Raw genomic sequence first — 24771 nt, forward strand, 5'->3', positions numbered from 1 at the left:
TGCATCCTTTTTTTTTACTAATCCTCATAAAGAACAGTCTATGAGTGTTCCACAATAAATGGTTCTGATTACAGATGGTGGCGTAATACGGGGAAAGATAGGACGTGTCCTATCATATCCCCGGGTATTAAGCAGTACGGTGCCATATGTGTGCAGCACCGTACCTCTCTGTGCACCCATTGCCAACCTATGGGGGACGTATATTCGGCTGCAGTATATACGTTCCCCAACAGTCGAGCAACGGTCATGTGAATGTAGCCGTAATGTAATAATCAAATTTTCTCTCCTTGGTGTATTCACACAGTGGGGTTTTTTTTATCATTGGTTGATATCAAAATGTTGCACAGAGCTATTCTCACCACAGATACATAGAAGCATCTACTGACAGATTTAGAGCAAGATTGTGTACTGATCTATGTACTGCAACATAAAAAGTCACAAATACACTGTAGTCCCCTCCTAGTGAATGTGAAGCACACACAACTTTTTATACAATTTGCAACTTTATACTGCGTTTCTCCCCTAGCTGTGACTCCCCAGCAAGTGAGGGGCGTCCTACCTGTAAGGCCCACCTCCTAGCTTGAGAGAACAACACTAGATAAGCAAGAGGAAAACCCTGGAATAACTTTTTATATACTTTATAACATTTTCTCAAAACAATTTCATCTTGATACTTTCAGTTTGGTTGTGCCATCTGTTTTCACATTTTACAATACAAGATTTATTTTTATTTTAAATCCCATATGTTCTAGAAATTAAAATACATATATCTTCCATTTTTTGTTCATCACACTGTTTTGTGTGATGCATATTATTATTATAACCTTGCTATATATTCTCATAAAAGTATTTAGTATATGCTACTACCTGATGTCAACACTATAAGGAGACAGCAAAGGGTAGCTCAGCGGGAGATCTTTATTAGGCCAGTGAGTTTGCTCCGTGCATCTGTAAATGTAGAAACCCTGAACTGACATGCTGAGATCAGTTTATCTTTTTCACGATTGGCCTGGTAAATCCTGTAGACATATGGGGTGATTTATCACTGCTTGTACGCTTTTCTGGTGTAGGAGCAGTGAAATAATGTCAAATTCTTGCTCAGTGCAAGAATTTGCAATTAAAATAGCAAATAAGCCACCTCCACAACATATGGGAATGGAGGGAACGTAAAGGGGCGCGGTGGCCGGTGAGGAGGCAGGCACAAGGTGTTCCCGCCCATGCCCGGTTCAAACATTTGTTCGCTGTTTTTTTTTTTTTTTAAAAACTACGCCAGGTTTTGCTTGCCACCTGCGTGAAGTGAATTTGTTGGGAAAATCTTGACAATTATTTATATAGTGCCATCAAATTTCGTAGTGTTTTACAGATTCTGGGTAACATATACAAATATAATAAGACATTACAGAGTAATAGCAGTCCTATGGAACAATAGGAATGAGGACCCTGATTGAAAGAGCTTACAGTCAATGAGGTTGAAGGGGTGACACATAAGGTATAATAGCTTGTATAACAGTCCAGCCATCTTTATAAGGGGATGGAATAAAAATAATTTAATAAACCAAAAATGCTGCTATTAGAACCAGCCATCATCTGCCATCTTATATACAAAGTACATTCTGAAGTTGCCCCTTATCTCTTGAAGGACTAATAAATATTGGTATTTGCTTATTAAAAAAATATTTTTTTAAAATAAAAAATTACAAACTTGAAAATGTGAAAATGTACCTTCATTCCTGTGAGTTCAGCAGCAAAGAATCCAGAATATGGCACCAGGAACTTGATTGAAATCTAATTAGAGAGTCATTTTTTATTAATACCATTATCATGTAACCTGTTTTCAGTCGTTCTCTGCAGCAGCATATTCTTGTTGCGTGGAAGGATGTGATGAGGTTAGAGGAAGTAGTAAAATACAGCTCGTTTACCATATCCTGTTTGCACTGTGTTTATTTATATCCATGCAAGGTCAGGCAGTGCCGTCATTTTCTCATGAAACTGTCCCTATTTTATTACATTTTACCCTGCAGAAGTAATAAAAGTAGGAAATGGAGCACATTTAACAGGTGACTTTTTTCAGACAAACATTATTTACTTTGTCATATTCAGTCTTCAAAAGCAAGCTCTCAGACTAAACAGTGGTAGATGTGCTGGATTTCCGGCTTTCAGCACAAAATGACTCATTAAAAGGCAATCCAAAAACGATAATCTCTGTGTGATGATTTTTGAATCAAAGAAAAATAATTAATTGGTTTAGTTTTATGAAATAGCTTTGCCTGGGGATAAATTGCTATTAATTTTGGTAAGGATATTGTTTACAGATTATGTGTGGCAATTACAAAGTAGGATATCACAGTCACAGCGCTATAATATCCTTGTTCCCTTAATCTCTTGCAAGGCACAAGTATAATAACTAGCGAGACAAGAAAGTAAATGCCGGAGGCTCTATTCACACACACTTTCATGTTCGACTCTCTAATGTAAGAGGTAGCATTGTCGTTTTGTCTTTTGACTAAATTTAAAGGGGTTGTCCATGGTTACACTCATGAAAAAAATTGTTTAAAGAATTCTAGAATTTTTTTTAACCACTGTGAAAAAAACTGATGAAAAAACCTGATAAAATTAAAGCAAACCTGTCACCAGGAATGTGATTGTAAAGCTGTTGACAGGTTCCAAAAGCCCATGCAGTGTTGATTTTAAAAATGCCTTTAACAGTATTGTGACTAATTTCAATAGTATATAATAGTTTGATTACATTACCTGGCAGTGTGTGGTGAGTCCTGGTTGGCGGGGGGCAACCGGTGTGTACCTTTATCTCCTCATGCATTCTCCTCTACACAATCCCCAAACATGACAGGAAGTGGGGAGGAGAGAGGGAGCTGTATGAGTTTGGAGGAGAGAAGACTGACACAGGCACACACAGGCCCTGATCTTAGCCCAAACTTATCTGGTTACTTAGAGGTTAATTATTATGTTTTTGCATTTGTTATGGCTGGAAATTCATTAAGATTTTTTGCCTGGTTTCTTCCTGCTACTTGTTTCTCCTGTCTTGAAAGAAATCCATCAGAGAAGCAGGCTGACCCCTAAGGGCGCATTCACACTGCCTTTGCCCACCGTACCGTAGTACAGCATGAACACGGCAGCATCGTCCCTCTCCATAGGAATACACAGCACACGGCGCCATATTCCGTAGAAAAGATAGGACATGTCCTATCTTTCTACGGGCTATGGAACGGTACGGCACCGCAAGGCCATTGAAGTGTATGGGGGACGTATATACGTCGGCCATATATACATCCCCCATACTTTCGTGTGAATGTAGCATTAATGTGTATCCCTATCTATGTTCTCCCAAGTAGTTCTAAACGTTTATTTAAGATGAATTTTTCATCAGATTAACCATAAATCATTGTTAGAGTGTAAAAAGAAGCATTTACAAACATACCAAGCTATTTTTCATTTATGAAAACTATTGGGGAAGTGATTGCCAGCTAGTATATACACAGTCTAACATCATCCTAGCATAATAAAAGCTGTACTGGTAATTGTTTATACGGCCACTGTTCTAGTACACAGTGTTGATAAGTGGTGAACTTGTTAAATAAGTATCCCTAGAAAATGAAATATGCAAAACAGCTTTCCTCAAATTTTGCCTCAGTGCTAATTTGATAGGCTCCCTAAAAATCAATGCATGATGAAGAAGCCTGATGACACGATACGGTAAAATAGCCAAACCAGTATGTTGTTTTCGAAAGAAGATGTTTAGATGTTTTTGTATCTCATCAGCATAGTGTAGGGAACTAAATTGGCTACAGTAGGTGAGAAGAAAAACTCGTATGGGGATTCTGCGAATAGAGACATAAAGGCTATGCAGGCGATTCTGGGTAGGAAGTATGTAAATGTAATGTATGGACGTTGTTATATTGAGGCTAACCCTCTTTCTAGAAAATTATAAATTTTTTCCTTATAAAGTAATAAAATCACAATAGTATTTTTGTAAAGCTTTTTTGCACCATAGGATATATAGTAAGAATGTGTTTATATGTGGGTAACGGAGCCTCCGTTGAAAGAGGATATATAATCAGTTGAGTCCATTAGAATGCATTGGTGTCCATTATATGATAAATCTGTTTCTGACCATTTTTCTATTTTTATACGACTTGTGTTACCAAAAGTTAGAGTGGTTTGTAGGAAGTACTGCCAGTATGACAAGTAACAGCATACTCTCACTAGGCAGCAGCATTTGATAACACATTCAGGACGTCTGCCTTTGTTACAAAATTACAAATTGGAAAGGCCCTTAAAGGCTTTAACTTGTCTGGCCTTTCAATTACAAAGGGCCAATAAATTGCTTCCTTTACCTCTTGACTGCTTGGGAAAACTTCAGCAGAATATATTTTGTTCTCAGATGGTAATAGGACAATATATTATGTTTGCACAGCCGCTCACACAATGATTAATTAGTTGTAGCCATAAAAAGGCAGATGTTCTGAAACCTTTCTCCCCTGTCAGCCCCACAGAAGCGGGACTGACCAGACCCTGAATTGATAACAGGAAAACGACTTATTAGCAGAAACAACAAAGCCTGGTTATCAGTGTAAGTAGGAATTAAGGACCACTCAAGTCACGAAACAGACTGATAAGGAACTTAATGTGCTTTAAATTACAATTTTTTTTTGTAAAATGGACTGGTTCAATGTGATTTGAGATACTGTCTATATTTAACCTATAATAGCTTTCTCTTATCTTCAGAATAATGTAGCTTTGCTATGTTTTAGAAACTTTGGAAACTGGTGTTTATTTTAAGACTTGCATTTTAACCTGATGAGGTTTATAAAATAATTTCACCATACAGAAAAAGAAATATGGTGAATTATTTATTAGAATTTATGCCACTGTAAACTGGTTAGGAAACCTACAGAGAGGAATCTACCTCCAGACGTAGATCTGATGGTAGATTCCACCTAACTACATCTGCCCTAATCTTAATTTTAAAGATCTAAAGACCTTATCTAAATTTTTAAAAAGTTGCAAAAGTTATATGTAAATTTCTCGCAGAGTCTAATGGGGCGTGGAGTAGCTTGGCCGGGTGCAGAGGCTACACCACACCCTAGTAGCCTCTGCAGGGATGCCCACTTGCACTCCTCTTCTTCTTCCTACTCCTGTCCCGTGTTATAGTGAAGATGTGCGTCGGCATATTTCAGACATCGCTGGATTCTGTGGAGCGGCGCCGACTCCTTTCCCTGTTCCAAAGAAGCCAGCAACGTTTGAAAGAAGAGGAGGAACACGCTGGGTTTGTGCAGGCATGTTTCATCACTCTAACACAGGACAGGAGTTGGAGCTACTGCACATGTGCAGTAGCTCCATTGAAGTCAGCGATGTTTGAAAGACAAAGAGGAGCTTGCCAGGCTTGCACTGACGCATGTCATCACTATAGCCCAGACAGGTGTTGGAAGAAGAAGCATGCTGGAATGCACAAGTGGCTGTCCCTGCAGTGGCTACTGCATGGCATGGAGTAATGAAGTTTTTTTTAAAGTTAAACCAGGTCTTTATATTAGTAAAATAAAGATTATGGCAGATGAAGTTAGGAGCAATCTGATGGTAGATTCCTCATTGTACATAGACTGTAAGCTCTCATTCCTATTTTTTCATATGACTGTTATTACTCTGTAATGTCTTTTATTTGTATATGTTTGCCATAATCTGTAAGGAGCTAGGGAATCTCATGGAGCTATATAAAAATTATTATTATTATGGTAGGTTTGACTTAAACTGCAAAGCATTGGTCAGTGGGAGTCCAACCCCAGAAAGCCTACCAATCCAAGGAATCAATCCCTATTAAATAGAGGGTGGTAGTAGCAAAGTCAAAATTACACTATAAAACTTTTCAGAATATTGTCATTCTCAGTTTCGATCAGTTTAGTACACAAAGAGTAGCACACTGTAATTGCAATACATGTCTATATCCGTTTGTTTCTATCTATCATGTTTTTTGTTATCTGGACATGTATCAGCAATTATCTTCTTTTGTCATGCTTTAGAATGGCTGGGTTTCCCTGAAAAAAAATATTTTTTTGGGAAACTTTTTTTTTGAGGAGATAATGAATTCCCCTCCCCCCTCTCAATGCTGAGAGAGCTGTTGACTTTGCCAGCTCTCCCACTGATATTCTCGCACTATGCATTATCATAGCATTATCTGACTAAATTCTGCTATGATCACGTATAGTATGAGTTTATCAGCTCTCTCAGCATTGTATCAGCGTACCTGGGGCATGCATAAATTAATTATCGGCGGAGCCATGGGGTGCTTGGTGGAGCGCCGCATGCTCATTTGTGTAGTCAATAAAGCTATTTTTCTAGGATACCTGATCATTTTAAAACATGAAAAAAGAAGGATATTGCTGTTCAGGATGGGAGAAGGAGGTGAGTAAAAACATCTACCATCAGGTTATCTGTTGGAAGATGTCCTTTAAAGATTTTATCCAAAAACTTGTCCGAGAAGACAAAACATGTCTTCGTCCCACTTACCTTCTACTGGAACACTAAGCACCAACCATAATGCAACCTTCCAATAAAAATATAGAAATCAGGAGGAATAAAACCATTAGAAGGCTGTTTATTTCAAGAATACACACACATGGTAATTTTGTAGCTAAACAGCCTGATTATGCAGTTTGGCTGTTTGTATATCATTCATTCTTAGGTTTAAGGTTAGGTTTAGATTGCCCAGGAATGGATTTTTTCCATTGACCATATTTGGTGTAAAAAGAAGTAATATTTCTCACGTCCTTGCCTCCCATGACCAGGAGGTCCAGTGGTGATGTTACGTCTATAGTGCGATGCTGCAACACCTTATCACTTTCCGGGCTTGTGGTGATGGGAGATACTACTCTGGACCATTCGCAAGGACCAAGGTAAGTATTAGTTCTTTATTATTTTCACAACACAACTACATAATAAATAAACTTCAATCCTGGACATCCCCTTTAATAGGGTTTTATTTGCATGATTTTTCATTTTTTGATTTCAGGATTACATAGAGAAGAACCATTTTTCTGAAAAAAGTCCACCAATATTTTTTTCAGAGCATCATGAGTCCATTTTCACATTCAAATGTTAAAGCATAAATATTTGTTTGAAACATAAATAGTTTTGCAGGTCATATTGTACCTGTTCCAGAAAAAAAGGCAAACTATCTATCCAAATAAAAATGGTTTCTGTGAATGTCACCTGTCATTTTAATGCTTGACATTAAAAAAAATCAAGACAACACTGCTATAAATGATTTTACTTATATTACACTACAGCAGTTGCAGTAAGATTTATGATCCCCAAAGAGTGAGAAAAAGATTGGTTTGCACTTAGCATGCATTTAAATAAATCGGTGACAGGGATGTGCTGCAGGAATTTAAATACCAAAGTCTCTAATGATTCCCTGAACAAATGGCTCCTAGATCAGAGAAAATGTGCTAAATCTGAAGCCAATTCCAAATGTTTTACTTATTAGAGGGAATTTTTATTATCTTATGTACAGATGGCTGTTCAATCCATCCAAACCTCTCTCCTATTTTCCTGTTATATTTCCTATTTGTTGGCAAAACAGCAGATATTTTATTTAGCTTATCTAGTAGGAATGTCAAAAATTAAACCTCTTTGGATCAATGACTTTGTTTAGTTCACTCAGATTACTGACTTGGAATTTGCCCAAAACCCATTGGTTCCTTTACGTGATAGTTCCAGTAATGGATGGGAACTCGCTAAAACATTCTGTGCATATTTTAAATACAAACAGATGCTCAGAAGTTGGATATAAGAAGTTTTATGTTTAGTGAATGTAGAAAATGAGGAGGGTTTTAATGAATTTAGAAGTTAAATACCTTCAAAAGTTATAAATGGCAGTATGAGAAGTATCCATATGTGTTCCAAAATAGTGTTCCTTCTTGTGCTTTGATAGCTCAGGATCCTTGGTACTCTAAAAGTTTAAGGGAGTTTAAAAAGAAATCTTTTTGGGATGTCTGAAAGCGTTTTTGAGGCAGGATTTGGCACCGAATTTTAGCCTCCATTTATCAATGGGCAGGGACTGTTGTCACCATTTATTAAACTGCATGGCACAAGGTTGGATTTGATGGGAGAACGGAACATGTTAATGAAGAATAAAAAGAGGAGAAAGACACTGCAAAGAGAAAAAGAAAATGGTCTGGAATGGAACTAAAAAATAGCTAAAAGAGAAAGTGATAGGAAGCACATCCATAAGAACAAATCAGGTTCTGATTAATGTTATAAAAGGCACACAAAAATCATAATGGGCTTGAGCTGATACATGGAACGCATTAACCAGCTACCCCTTTAGATACCACTGTTAAAGGGGTTCTACAAGCTATTTAAGTTCTCACGATCACAGGGGGCAGTTGGACCCTCTCGATCATCTTGTTATCATCTATTCTATGGATTAAGGATTAGTTGGTTAACAGGTGAAACATGTTAGGTTAGCTGCCCATATGTATTACACTGACAAGAAAAGCCATTACAGTTTAACTGTAAAGTATCCATGGCTTAAAGGCAGGGTTGGCTGTTACCATTAGCAGCACAGGATGAGCAGGGGCGTGGGGCTAACAGATGGGAATACTGATTTAATATTCTAACATAAAGTATTGTACAGATATTCTTAATATACTACACCATAATATATAAAGATTTCTACATATCGTCCTGTCTTATTACAGCCCTGTCATATGGACCATCTTGCCTTGATACATAACACATAACTGTTTTTCATTAGTGATACTTAGAAGTCAAGTAAACCACAGTCCTTGTGGTTTTCTCAAAAGAGACCTTTTCTTGAGGTTCTTACATTTTTTTCATCACAGTCATTTTGTTCCACACAACACAAATCGAGAGAAGGGGAAATGCTATCCTCAATGTCTGTTTTTATTGCCAGAGGCAAAGTGTTATTTCAGTGGAATAAAATGTTTGGTCAGAGGCCCTGTTTTCCTTGGCAGCTGGTCTTTGCCATGTGTTTGTGTTATTATACAATGTGCATCTAAAAACAAATCTAAATATCAAAGTAATGTAACAGATTCAATTAACAGAAAGATGCTGTGTAGGAAAAACAATGGCCCACATTTATCAAAAACAGTGCAAACTTGCCTGTGTAGTGTGCACGATGCACCAGATTCATGAATTGTGGTGCCATTCTTGATGAATTTGGTGTCCCCTCCACAGCTCCGACAGAGTGCACCATTTTTTTTTTGGTGCACTTTGTTCATGCTTCTGAATAGTGGCGCACATCAATAATAAATGTGGTGCACACTCCGATTAAGCACTAACACACCCTTTTAGGTGCACAAAACCGTAATCATAAATACATGTGCAAGCAGTTTGCATGTTCTTTTTAGAAAACTGATTCAAAAACTTTAATAAATGTCGGCCACTATGTTTATACATGCAATATATGTGCTCACATATCAGACAGGGTAACCTCACATAAAAGGAATGCATGCAATTATTCTGATTTCTTTTTAAAATGTGAAAAAATACCTTTTTGTCTAGCTAATAAACACACATTCAAATGGAATCCTAACATACCCCATTGTGATGGGGTCTTGTGGGCATTGTTGGGTATCCATTATGTTAAATATCATGGGTTTCCATTTTTTACTCATCTGCTCCTAAAACAGTGGGGAAGAATGGTAGTTATGTAAAATAGCCCTATTGCAGCATTTCAGGAGCACCAGAGTATCACATGAATAACAATAACTTGTGGTTTTAGAATAAAAGATTAGTTCTGATGGCTGTCATGGGGGCTAAATTAGAGTTCTGGCCCTGGTGGATGTAAAAGAAGCTGAGATTAGTTGCTATGAGCAAATTACAGTTTAATGAAATTACTACACTGAATATAAATCTTTACTAGAGACAAACATCTAGTAGTACATTGAACTCCCTTCCACCTTCACAACTAGAGCAATTTATTGTTAATACACAAAAATAAACCACTCATGTCATATGACAAGACATTATTCCACCTCCTCCACCCTGAATGACAGAGACCTGACAGGGAGGGTTAATTGATAAATACCTCTTACATTAAATTGTTACCCTCTTATCAGTATGGTGTTACAGAAAAATGTCTACTGTAGTCTATACTTTATTTCCCTAACATATCAAGGTCACTAAATATGTGCTGAAAAACCTCACCTTGACTTATACACGATTCAATTTAAAAAAAAACAAAACATAATACTCAACCTCCGGCGCCCGGATCGTCGGCGCGGCTCCCTATCCTCGGCGCGGCTCCTCTTCTTTCTTCTCTATTTCTTCTCTTTCTTCTTTAGCCGGCAGAGTTGCATCCATGCGATATGCCGGTGGGCGCACACTTTAATGCGGCGGTGTTGCATCATTGTGTGCGCCTGCCGGCAGATTGCAGGAAAGCGACGCTGGCGTTTACAGCAAAGAGAAGAAAGAAGAGGAGCCGCGCTGGGAATGGGGAGCTGCGCTGAGCATCAGGGGTGAGTGAGTATGGCCGGAGGATGAGTATTAAGTTTTTTTTTTTATGTGCTTGGCATACAGGGGGCTGGCTGGCTGTATGCTATATAGAGCTGGCTGCATCCTACAGGGAGCTGGCTGGCTGTATACTACATGGGGCTGACTGTATACTACATGGGGTTGGCTGTATACTACATGGGGTTAGCTGTATACTACACGCGGCTGGCTGGCAGTATCCGAATGTGGGTGGAGAAATTGGGGTGAATCTTTTTTCCATAGCAACGTTTCGGTGATACATCTTTCTCAAGCAAGGTGTATCGCCGAAATGTCGTTATGGAGTAAAGATTCACCCCAATTTCTTCACCAACATTGGAATGCTGCCTTTTCTTTGGAATAGACATACAATGAGAATCTATGATACCATTATTCCCTGTTAGTGGGTGTGTGAAGTAAAAATGGACTTGCCAATGGATTCAACTCTACATTTCTTCATGAGAAAATAATAGTCTGGATTCTCTGACTTTTTCCTTTTTTCAACTATTGAGATAACCTTAAAAATGTTTTTATTTTAACAACCGTCTCTACCCAACAAATGGAAAAAATTTATAGCTCTGGTAGCCAGTATGTAAAAAGTCTCGGGATGGATTCTTGTACTTACATATTACATATACTTTTATTTTTTAATAAAATTTTGCTAAAATCCTGGAAATATTATTAACTTGAAATATTGTGAAATATATACCCCCTACACTCTTTGCTAAGAGAACTACAAAGACAAAAAATAAACTATGAACTATGATTTGAGGCCAAATATGAGCCTCAATGTAATTGAGAATGCATGGCTAGACGGCTATTATTATGGGTTGTCACTGCTTCTATAGGAAGTGGTCCAGATTACATACAGTATCTGCTGCGATAGAGAGTGGCACAAGGCACATAGATAAACTACTGTTATCGGGAAAGGGCCAAATACACCTAGACTACCTTTATGGAAAACATTATTGACTACACAGACAGACTGCTGTGGTGCAAAGTCCATTACCATGGTACTGTTACACAAAGTCATCCAGACTGCACAGTAAGACTGCTGTTACAAGGGATATTCCATTCCACATAAAATGCTATATGGGTGGTCCAGCCTACACAGCAACACAACTATTGTAGGTGAAGAGCCATACTATACACGTAATAAACTCTCATTGGCGTCTGATAAATGCGACACATTCTGACTGCTGTTGATTGGCCCAGACTACACAGCATAACCATTGGCTTGAAACCATTGGCTTTTCATTGGCTTGAAAAAGGTTGTATTGTATAAGTGAAATGTCGCTATATGGCTGAATAAAGCAACTAGTTTTCACTTTTGTAAAGTTAGAGTGCTGCCTATTCATTGCTTTACTTTTATAGACAATTATCCTTATACACAATAATATTTGTGTAATGGATGATTGGTCCACACTACACAACAAAACTTCTAAAGACAATGGTCCGGCCTTTATAATAACAATGCTAATATAGAGTAGGTAAGTGGTCGAGACTACACAACAATATCTTACACAGTAAGAGCACCTATTATTAAGATACTAGAAACAAAAGACACATTACAAATTAATTTAAAAAAAAAAACATTTTAATGAGATTGTACACGTTATTCTTGGCAGTGCTATAGCTCTGAACTATAGCATCATATCTTCAGTAATAAATAGTTGGTTCAGATCTTAAGTAATCAGGATTTACCATGAGCCTCTGAAATTCATATACCATGTTGACAGTAAGTGGCATTTGGTAATGCTTTGATTAGAGGGAGAATCTTGAAGTTGTCATTTGTATTTTTTGCAGATGATTGTAATTTAAGTTTCATTACATTGCATTTGTTTCTATGAAAGTATATGTTTTTCTTGAGATAGAAACATCAATCCTTTTCTGCAGGTGCTACCCATCATATGTGTGAAATAAACTTATATCAATATTAGTATAGCAACATAAAATTACAACTTTCCCTTTCTTGCTGTTCAAAATTCATTACTCCACAAAGTTTGCTGGTAGAAATTATTAGAAGTCATTACCAAGCTACACACAGAAAATAAAAATCCCATTCTATAAATGTTCATACATCCTAGGATATACTCTTGATAAAATGCAACTTGTCTTGCAGCTTGAGAAGAATTTAGATAATAAAATAATTTTGGTAATGAACATTAGACATCAGAGGAAAGATGTCTGTTTCTGCTAAAGATAAGGATCTGCCAATTGTGTTTCTTATTCCCTTCTTCCCATTGAAGAAACATAGATGCAACACTCAAAATCAAGCAACATGTTACTTTTCAGCAAGCAAATGTTGATCACTGTAAGAACAGTGAGACTGCAAACTCTCTGCCAAAGGATGTTGGGATGACGGGTAATTTGTATTTGTTCAAGAGGGGCCTGGAAATCAAATGTTATGGGAACACAATATTTTGATAATAGTTGATGTTGATCCAGGGAGTTATTCTGACATATTCAGAGTTGGGAAGAATTTTCCACTACTTTGGGCCAATTGGCATCATCCCTTTAGTTTTTTTTTACGACCACCGGATCAACATGGTAAAATTTGTAGGTTGGAGCTGATGGACCTACATTTTTTCACTTTCCACTTTAACTTCTGTTATATTAGCCAAAACAGTCATTGGGGCTTTTAGATGTTTTTCCTGCTACATTGGGATAAATATTTTATATTTATTGCTTTCAGAATTTTTCAGAATTGTAAGGCCTTATGCACCCGACCGTTTAATGACGCGACGTATAATTCATGGGCAAGCCAAGTGACCATGCTGGAGATTATAGAGCAGGTCCTATTTCTGCCTGTCTTTAAGGTCAGAAGTAGTCATTTTGATATTTAGCTTCTATATCTGTATATCTATCCATCCCTCACATCTATCTGCCTATCCCTCATAGATGTCATCTATGGAAGTCTCATTTCTACCTATCTATCTCGCTTTTCTGTCTATTTACCCATATATCTAACTATCCATCTCTTATTTCTAACTACCTATCTACCTATTGATCTTTCCTTTCTAACCGCCTACCTATCTTTCTCTATATACCTCTATAATCTATCCATCATCTACAGTATTTTTCTATCTATATATGAACTATTTATGTAATTCTATATCTGTCTATTTCTTCATCTTAAAAAAAAAAATGTAAAAACTGACACTTACTATCCGTCTCATTGACTTAACTGTAAAGATAACTTAAAGGGGTTGTCCACTTTCAGCAAATAATTGATATTGTTTGTGTAATATAAGTGATACAATTTTCCAATATACTTTCTGTATCAATTCCTCACAGTTTCTTAGATCTCTGCTTTCTGTCCTGCTATAGGAAGCTTCTATGTTTTCTTCCAGTGCATAGAAATCTGTCCCTGGTCATGTGATGGACATGTGTTGGCCGTTATTATTACACAGCTCTGATTACTCTCTGTGATATAACGAGCCGTGCACATGCACAAGGCCATGGATAGATTTCTATCCAGTGGAAGAAAACAAAGAAGCTTTCTATAGAAGGACAGCAAGAAGAGGTGTAGAAAACTGTGAGGAATTGATACAGAAAGTATATTGAAAAATATAACTTTTCATCACACAAACAATATTAGTTATTTGCTTTAAGCAAACAACTCCTTTAATGCCATCCGTTATGGTCACAATTAGGGATCATCCAGCAAAAAAAGTACTTTATGCTCCATAATTTCTTCCATCCAAAAAACGGGAGAATAACGGATGACTGTCTGATGGATGGCATTAAAAATTGCATTGATTTCAATGGGATTCATTACGGATCTCTTCAATTTCCGTTAACTTTTTTAAGTGGAAGATAGAAATGGAAATCTGAACAGTAATGTGAACTTAGCCTAATACTGAATTATACAAAACAGAATACAGATAAAATACACTTTACTGATCTCTATTATTTTACTAGTTAAAAATAAAATACACTACATTTACATATCTGATGTAGCCATAGATATTGCGTTCTTCCTGCCTTTCCCAGTGCACTCCCTGAATGTGATGATTTCCACATGCAAGTTCATTGCCCGTCAGCACAAAGTTACCAACAAGCTGAGTGCCCTCATGTATCCTTGTTTTGTACCATTCAAAGTAACACAATTAGGGGGGATTAGGGGGCATAGATTCCTGCCATTGTTTTACACATTGATGACATGGTAATAGAAAGCCAGGACACAAATTTTTATGAAACAATGTCTGTTGTTACTTTTCTATATTCTGGGAGTCCTGCTTGTACTTTCCTGAAAATCAGACTCTCAAAGTATTACATGTTTTTTTTTCAGACAGGTCTTTGTTTCTGTGCACTTTGGCAAAAGATTTGTTTTAAAAACTGGCATGCGGCCAACAATTCCTTTGGATTCCTGATGCATTGAGATCATGTGACCTCCATATGATTAAACAAAGATTTGTGGCTTAAAATGGAAATTGTGTAAGCAGGCTAATATATGTCATCTGGTGCTTGTGCAAGGCCTTCTCCTAGACTTGTTATGATGGATTGAGGAGAAAATATGGCAGTATAAGTTGTTTGGTTAAATGGGAAGAATTATCAAAAAAGCGATGTAAAATGTTTTTTTTATTGTAAAATATGACAGACTTAAGAACACCATGCATTTTAGTATGTGTACAGAAGGTACAAATTATAGGGATTTACAGTCGGAAGTGTTGAATGCCACAGAATGTGAACTGCTATAAGTGTTACTTAGAGAAATGAATAGAAATAGTCTTTCAGGTAGTCTGCTACACTAAAGGTAGTCATATACAGTAACAAAGTATGTGTCACCCAAAACACCTGTTTGGTGAAAACTCCAATATCCCAACCTCAGTGTATACATACACGCTTGTACAGTCAAGGGTTCTCAATCTGGAAATAGGAGTAATCTGCTGAAAGACAATTTTTGTTTTTGTTTGTGGCTTTTGTCCAAAAAAAAAAAAAAAAAGGATCAGGGATTTTTAAATGTAGCACCTCAGGTTCCGATTGTCCCTGTTGTCAGTGCGGATTTGGTTATAGTGCTGTAGAGGAGAGTTAACCTATACTCATCAAACTGTAGCCGATCATCGATCATAGTGGACTTGTGCAATATGTAGCGGAGGTGAGTGATTTGCTTCAGTTGCAAAGTGTATACAATATATGCCCCACTCCCACCATGTAACATATCTCATAGAACAGTACTGAATGCAGGTCTGGAAAGGACAGGTTGGTTTATTTCTTATTTTGATTCTTTCCCAACAACTAAACTTTTAACAACTTGGACCATCACTTCTACCATCAAAATCAAGCATTGTAAACCAAGGACACTTACTCATACATCCAGGCACCGTGACTGTAGTAACCTTCTTATATTTGTTATCCAAGGCATCATTCCTTCTACAGTATCATAATGTGGTATAGTGGGGCATAGATAATATTGAAAAGAAATAAGAGAATCCTTAAAGATTTGATTTGTAGGATCTTCAGTAAATTTTTCAAAATATTTGGTTTTGGTCGAAATCCAACCATTGTTGTTTCAATTGTCCTGGAAATTGTATAAAACCCCATCTAGTTCTCTAAAACATAGATTTTTTAGGAGTAGCTCCTCTCTTGTTTTGTTAATTTTGTTCATTTTTTTTTTATATTTACCCTCACCCATTTTCAAATTTGATTCATGCGTGAAAAATAGATTTACTTATCTCTAAGAACCCCTAATATTGGCTAATATGTGCAGCATGAAATCATTGAATTTAGAAAACTCATGAATTACAGTCAGATTTGGCATTTTCTGATAAACATTGTGTATGTGAAACCCCGTTTGCTCATATATCATAAGAAGTTTAAATTGAATAAAGCCCCTTTAGCAATCACAGGTATAAATTCATCATGTAGTTTAATCTAGTGCATGGAAAATCCTATGAATTGTACACTTGAAAATGTCTGAGTTGTGAGCCCTCCATACATTACACATTATTTATGGAGACCTTAAGTATTTACTTACTGTAGGGTGTCACAACTTACTACAAATCATCTTCTTCACAGGGCCAATATCTTTAGAAGGAAATTGTAAATGTACATGGTGCTTGAGTAATTCAAACTACTAAGTAAAAAGCAATGAAATAGTTTAATAAGCTTATATTTTGGGGGTTTTCATCCACCAAGTGGTGGGGTTCTATAGTAGCAGCATATTAAACAGGGCTGTACTGCCATTTTCATCAGGGATTTCATCCTATGTTTTCAGTGGGGCTCAAAATCCTCTTTATTTTAGGGTTTACAGGAGAAAATTAGAGCTTTCACAGGAAACTTTAGCGTACCACACCTTGGAAAATATCAGAAGTTCAGTGTTTAAATAATATATAACTCTCAATAAGCAGACTACAGGCGGTCCCCAGGTTATGTACAAGATAGGTTCTTTAGGTTTGTTCTCAAGTTGAATTTGTATGTAAGTCAGAACTGTATATTTTAGTATATTTTATATTTGTAACCCCATACAATTTTTTTTAGTCTCTGTGCCAACTGGATTTTAAAAATGTTGTCATAAGAACCAGGATAAACGGTAAAGCTTAATTGCAGACATATTTGATAACTGTATAGCTGTTTGTTGTAGCCTAAGGCTAAAATACATTAACTTACCAACATACAGAGGTCCGTTTGTAACTAGGGTCCTTCTGTAAGTCGAGTGTTTCTTAATAGGGGAACTCCTGTATACGGGAAGGGGATGATAAATGTCAAGGTAAGTGGAGAAAGAAGCATTTTCCACTTGTTAAGATATATTACACTTCTTATATAGTGCTCCTTATATATACTATTAATTCATGCACAGTTTATTGAAGAGGTAGTAATCATTCAAGTGGATGACTTAAGGAGGATCAGCTGACCATATAGCGTGTATCTGGTCCTCTAGACTCTTTCTTGCATATGTTGGTGGAACTAAGAATTTTGCATTTGTATTTCAATTGTCCCATTATTTGTTCTTGGGGCAGTGGCTCTTTTTCTCCTCCTGGGGATGTTGCTTGAGATGGCTATTGGTGGAATAAGAGGTTGATGGACAGTTATGTAATTGTCTGCATCAGGCCAGTGCATCTATTTGGGTCTAAGTGTGGAGGACTTGAGGTCTAGTTAATTTTTCCCACATGGCAGTACTGACAACATTTTTTAAAGATTACCATTTTAACTTTTGGCTTTCTTTATTCTTGAACTGATATATTAAGTACATCTGCTTCTGCAGACTACGTTACTTTACCAATAAAAAATAGATGCTTTTCTAACCTTAACTTTTTCTGACATAAGAAATAGAATAACTTCTAGACACTGGCAATACTTATAATAATATGTATTGTTCATTTTGCCCTAGAGATGTATAAGAGAACTGTAAGAAGTCCCTGTTGCTATTTCTCCACTAATATTGCAGTGCAATATCCCATATGTAATCTTATTCCAAACTAGCGCTTTCTATGATGTGACATTGTACTTTCCACTTGACAATTCTTGTCTGGATTGCTTACATTTTTTGGTTGTGGCCTTAGACCTTGAATTAAAATTGCATAGTTGGCTCTTAACTTCAAAGGGGAAGATTTCCATTAATGTGATGATGTTCAGGCTGGACGTAGCAGTTGAGGGAGGCTGCAAGGAAATATTGAATAATTAACAAAGGTTTTTTGTTTAATTCAACACTATTTTCCGAGAAAAAGTCCTTTTTATCATGTTTGCATTTTCTTTCTATTGGCTACATTGTAAATTAAGATCTGATTCATATATGACAAGTATGCTGAGTGCTCCAACTTGGAAAGACTCAGTGCTTCTTAATGCCATGTGCAGACTGCCTTTGTCTGGGGCAGCTTGCAGTTTCCTGATTTTTAAGCTACAGGTGCTCAGGATTATTTTCCCACGTCGCTGGCATTATGTCAAGGATGAGGCTGCCTGAGCTTCTAATTTTGCACTATTCAAGCAGTGCTGCACAATTTTGCATGTATCAAGGTTTGTCGAGGTCAGACATCGACAAACTTATTATTACAGTATCATTGCAGGGCATGGGGTTTTTATTATTTTTGCTTAGTGTGCTGAAGTGAAATCTCTTCTTGGTGCGGTCAGTGCTTTGATTACCTTATCTTGGTCACCAAGTCACATACATATTAAACACAATTCTGTTTGATAACTGGGAGAGTTATATTGAAATACTTTATGCATCTGAAGATGCAGTCATGAAGATGATAATTGAGTCCTTTGCACCGTTGCAGTTTTAGACCAATTGCACACAGTCTTGAATGGCTGCAAAATGTATTTAGTAGTGAAACCTTGTTCATTTCACAGTGGCACGTGAACTTGTCTGAATTCTTATGTGGTTTTAAGCAGTGTTTTTTCTCCTGCAGTAAGTGGACCTTGACATTAATTGATATACTGTAGAAAATCAGTTTCCAATGCAGGTTTTTCTACACAGCCCGTGGATAGGAATCCTAAACATCCCAACCAGCATTGCTGGAACAGTATAATGTTTCATGTGCACGACCATGTGCTTCAACAGCCAAAGCACGCAGGCAGAGTGGAGATGGGAGGGTGAGTTCTCCTCACCCCTCCCATCTCCATAGACAGCTAGAAGGCTGAGAGCGGCTTCCAGGTTGGTCACGGTGCGGTGAGCACAAAGTTTCTCACAGCACCGTGACCAAGCCAGGTGGCCATGCTCAGCATCCTGGCTTTATGGAGCCTTACCCTGCAATTGAGTCTTGGGCACTTGACCGCCAGAGGTACATATCTAGGGCCGCAAACTTGCAGCCATACATACATACCCCATAGATGGCAATGACCGCAGGGAGCGATGTCCTATCTTTCCCCGTGTTACAATGCCATGTTTCTCGTATCCCTGTGGAGAGCGGAGGGGTCACTACTCCTCCTCTCCATGGCCCCGGACGTGTGCCCGCTCGGCTACGGCCAGGTGGTCACACGTTCATGTGCATGTAGCCTTACCCTACAGATTTTCCATGCTAACAGAATCTGGATAATGAGCAAGCAGCCTTAGGCCTCCTTCAAGAGTATGGCAGCTGTGCTATATATAAATATAACTATTCTATAACTGATGTCATCTCCCATATACATACATTTCTTCAACTGGATAAAAGTAAAAAACCTGTGTGGAGATAATTTCCCATAATACATTTGTTCTTATGGTCCCTTTGAAACAGAAGATATCTGTCCTTGGATTATCCAAAAAAACAAATAGCTTTTGCATTTGAAATGACTGGTAGTTACTGTATCCCACAGGTAATGAATGCTTATTCCAGGTGGACAGGTTCCTTAATAGTACATGCCAGGGAGAGTGCAGTGGTGGTCATATCCAAGGATAACTATCTTGTTTCTAAGGGGCAACTTGCTTATATTTATGAGAAATTATCTTCACACAGGTAAACATTTTTTAAAAAATATACAACTGAAGAAATGTATACATATGGCAGATGAATTAAATTAAATGTGAATGCCTGGATTAGAATAACCCTTCGAGGATAGTTGCTGCTTTTTCCTCTATTGTGCATACTTGTGACTGGGATCACCAGCTGCATGCACCAGCAAAAATTTAATCAGAACTCAATATGGTCATATTGGTTGCTGTCCCACACTTGTTTTTCAGTATAGCAAAGTAAGCCGCTTTGTTTTTTACCACACTAATTGCTGCATACAATTTTTGACATTATTTCCACTTTTTTCCAGTCGTCAATCTTTCTTGTTTTGCCAGACTCAACCAGTGTGTAGGCACACATCACTCTAGGAAACCAGCACTCTTCCTTTCCCTTGATGATGTAAACAAATTGTATCACCAAAGGCAGATTCACTGTGAAATTTCTTCTCCAGCCCATGGTAAAGCTGAGAAATATAAACACATTGGGGGAGATTCATTATGGCTTCTTTGCCAGTTTTCTGGAATCTCCCCGTCCTCGCTGGTTTCAGAGTTCATATTAAGAATATAAGCTGATTGGCAAGCTCTGTGTAGCCCTGCATAATTTGTGTTCTCTAAATAAAGGAATTATTATTATTATTACCATATGCATGATCAAGTGTATCAATAAAGTCAATGGTTTGTCTGGTGAGTCTTCAGGCCAACTGGAGTCCACTATGAATGCCCCAGATAAAGTCATACTGGGAAATCTTGAATCAACTTGAGAACTGACCAGATAAATATTTTTTTTATTGGCATCCTTTTCGCCTTTAAATGTTTGGGAGTTTAAGAGTGGCTAGAGGTGACATTGCAAGTTGGCCAAATCTGATGATTTCACTGGCAGTGGTTGGTATTTTGAACCCTAATTTTACAATATACTTTCTGTATAAGTTCCTTACCATTTTCAAATCTCTGCTTGCTGTCTTTCTATTGAAAGCTTCTATGTTTACCTCCTTTGAATAGAATCTGTGTCTTGTGATAGACATGCTGGTACACAACCTGTTATAACACACAGCTTTGGTTACCTTCTGTGATAATAATGATTTCCACAACTGCATGTCCATTACAGGACACATTTCTATCCCCTGGAAGTAAACATAGAAACTTTCTATAGAAGGACAGCAAAGAGAGATCTTGAAAACAATGAAGAATTGATACAGAAAGTATGTTGGAAATTTTTATAATTGTTTAATTTCTTACACAAACCATATGAATTATTTGAAAATGGACAACTCCTTTAAGGTTTAGTATCTGTTAAAATTGGTGAATTCCTTGTAATGATATAAAATTAATTATTGTATGAAGTGATTGTATTGTATACTTCATTATTAGTATTATATGGTCTGCATAATCAATTGTATTTGCTTCATTTCAGTGGCTCATCATGACATGGAGAATACCTTTAACTGCAGCTTCATTGAACCACCATCTGTTGTTGACCAGCCATCGCCTTCATGGTCATCCCGTGGTTCTTTCTCATCGTTTGATACCACTGATGATGGACCTGTGTATTGTGTTCCCCATGAGGGTGAGTTGGACAAAAGAAACTATATCCTAATTCATATGAGAAATTATAGCAAGAGACTATGGCACTTTACATAAGAGAATTTAAAAGATACTTATGATCAACTGATGTGTGGTTCATTGCTTCCACAGCCCAAGTTAAAAGGATGTATTGATGGCATTTGTGACAGAGAGCCTTATCACAATTAGTGGTGCCAAAAGCTTTAGCAATGCACTTTATCTACTGATTATTGCTTCTCTGTTGTCTCTTAGACATTATCTATGTACATATTATGGATGCTGATAGCTTAATGTTCTTTTTCTTCTGTTTTAGAATCAATGACAGACTGCAAAGAAAAGGGAAATGTAAGTGTCCTGGAAAAGATGACCCCTCCAGTTAATGAGGAGGAAGCTGGGGAATATACATACTTAAAAGACTCTGGATCTCCTAAATCATCCCAAGTTGACAACAGTGAAACTCCATTGCTGAAATCATCTGACAGTGAAAGATCATCTTGTGGTTCAGGATCAACTGGGGGTGCATTGTATGCAAAGGTTGCAAGGTTATCTAAACAGTCTAAAGATGAAGATGATACTACCTTGGATCATAGAAGTGCTACAATTGGTGCAAAACCCCCATCTCCTGAAAGAACAAAACCACCCCCACCTGATCCCGCAACAAAGCCTAAGGTTTCTTGGATCCATGGAAAATTTAATTCCAACCATTCTAATTCCTTGCCAGTATTTAATAAATCTCCAGATAAGACAACCTCTAGTACTGACCAGTCAGAGCAAAACTCAAGTGTTAAAGATCTCCATAGGAAGAGGACCCCCAGTGATACTTGCCCTGCTGGTCAAGGCAAAAGTGAAGACAAAGTTATCATGAGGAACAAGGATAAAGGACAAAAGCATTTGAATAATGTGAGCACAACAGAGAGTAAACCTGATGAATCTCTGTCTCCATCCAAGTCAAAGCATAGAAACAAGAGCCATGACCACATAGAAAGTATTAATGGGACAGTTCAAAATGCCCTTAAAAGAATAGGAAACCTTCATATTGAGAAAAAGAATGGTGACATTAAAGATGCTCCAAAAAGTCCAGACCACAGAAAGTCTCGGGCTGAAGTACTTCATCCTCATTTGTCCTCCGAGGCAGCTTCAATGCTGGCTGCCCAATTAAAAGAAAAAACACAAAGCCTTAACAGAATAGAGAGCAGCACAAATCAAAATGGTATAGGCCCCCTTAAAACACAAAAAGAGAAACCTACCCCTCCACAGAAAGCAAAGCGATCTCCTGCAGCTATCAATCAGAAGTCAAGCAAAGCAATTCTTCCCACAACCACCAATCTCCAAAAAATGATCAGTCCGGTTTCAGAATCAGCATCTGTCACAGGAAATCAGCTTGAAAAACAAAATTCTAATAGTAGTCAAGAACAGCCCGCAACTGTAAAGGAAGAAACAGGAGAACCAACAGTAAAGAAGACACCAATAAAAAAGCCCCCTAGAAAGAAAAGCAAAGATGCTACTTTAGACACTGATGGAAAAGTTCAACCAAAGACGGCCATAATGCCACCACAGTCAGTAAAGTAATGATTGCGGAGTTGGACATGTTATTACTCCAAATGGGGCATTACAAGGAATCAGCTTGACTTCTGCAATCTACTCTGATGTATTTTGCTGTAGCCAAATTTTGAGCCAAAAAACTAAGAGTGCCTTGGTGTTGAGGACTCAAATATGTGGAAAGAAGGATGTCGAATTCAGTTGTTTCGAGACCAAAGAGACACACCTTTTGGAATAAACTTGAGATTCTTTCATATGTGGATTTTAATGCCAAAGCAAATCCATAAGGGAAAGGTGGTCTAATCATATCTCCCAAACAACAGATGGAGAACATGGTATAAATATACCAGTCACTATGATACCTTCATAGTAATGGGTTGTCAAACAAGACTATTTAGCAACTATTTACAGTTCATATTGCCTTATTGCCTACTGCCAAATCTTGCCTTTATTATTTAGACGCTTTATCATACTTTATTGTTTGAAGCAACTAAGTTATTTAAAGAAATGCTTATTTTTGTACTCTATTGAAAAGTGACGATTATGAAGGATCATTTTGCAAGAAGGATCATAAAATGTTGTCAACATAAAATGCCAAAGCTCAGCAAAGCTGTTGATTCTCAAACTTAGCATCTGTCTTGTAAAGTGCATAAGCAGTGCTTATTTTATGATGAAATACTTTGATACTTATGCAGTAATGGATAAGCTAGCTTTTTTCTCTTTTATTTTTGTTTATTTTAGACCAGGATTAGTATTACCATGGTTTCAATAGCCTGGCTTAAAATGCAACAGCATGCAGTATTTTAGGGTATGAATGCTGCTCATCAATGGGGCTGCACAATGGACACATATATGAATATTTCATGTTTATTTGCTCTTTATATATAGTAAAGGAAGACATATCACAAACTAAACTAACATTTCCAAGAGTTCACATGGGAGTAATGCACAGCCCAAGTGACCCAGGATACGAAAGGGATTTCCACTGTTTGAGTCTGACATTGCAGCTTAATTCCATTTGCATGTAAGGGTATGACCTGCAGTACCGGGAATTGCCTAATGACACCAGTGGCACCGTGTCTGGGGAAAAAAGTTGACTTTTTCTATTCATTCAGGGTAAACCACTTTGATTCACCTAACTGTATAAAACTATGGATTTGCTTCATGCCTTGTAAAGAAAATTATTTGCAGCTTTAAGCAAATGGTCAATGATAAGTCATGAAAACTTTATGTACCAGAAAAAAATCTGTGGCACTTAGAAAATTCATTTTCGGTTAATGATAGATAAAATAACAATACATTATATATATGCAAAAGCTGGACAAGTGTCCGGCAAATTATTTAGATTTGGATGTGTGATAAAAGTCATGATGGCACATGGGTGCTCTACAAGTAGCTACCTTCCCCATCCTGATCTAATTGGGACATATTGGGGCAGATTTATCAAGCAGTCTGAAAGTCAGAATATTTCCAGTTGCCCATGGCAACCAATCACAGCTCCCCTTTAAAATATTCATGAGCACTGGTGAAATGAAAGCTGAGCTGTGATTGGTTGCCATGGGCAATTGGAAATATTCTGACTTTCAGACTGCTTGATAAATCTGCCCCATTGTCTGAGGAAACAAGGAATCTGACATGTTGAAATGGCCAATTCTTCTTTCCTCCAAGATTTGTGGTGAGAGCATGACCAGAAGAACCCATAGACGTTATCAAGCCAAAATCTGTGACATTAATTCACATTACTCAAATTTGCATAGACAAGTAGGCAATACAATTTGGAATATATATTGAAGACCTCA

At 37.4% G+C, this 24771-nt stretch overlaps 1 protein-coding gene across 1 annotated transcript in view; it reads left to right on the forward strand.

Annotated features, from left to right (window-relative positions):
- The window catches only part of SCARF2 (scavenger receptor class F member 2), a 121384-nt gene extending 96996 nt beyond the window's left edge, over window positions 1-24388 (forward strand). The window contains exons 11-12 of the mRNA XM_072126540.1: window positions 21285-21437; window positions 21747-24388. Of these exons, the coding sequence (XP_071982641.1) occupies window positions 21285-21437; window positions 21747-23002 (1409 nt within the window). The 3' untranslated portion in view covers window positions 23003-24388. The remainder of the gene's footprint in view (window positions 1-21284; window positions 21438-21746) is intronic.
- The last annotated feature ends 383 nt before the right edge of the window (window positions 24389-24771 follow it).

The sequence above is a fragment of the Engystomops pustulosus genome, chromosome 1 (assembly GCF_040894005.1).
Source record: "Engystomops pustulosus chromosome 1, aEngPut4.maternal, whole genome shotgun sequence".
NCBI lineage: Eukaryota > Metazoa > Chordata > Amphibia > Anura > Leptodactylidae > Engystomops > Engystomops pustulosus.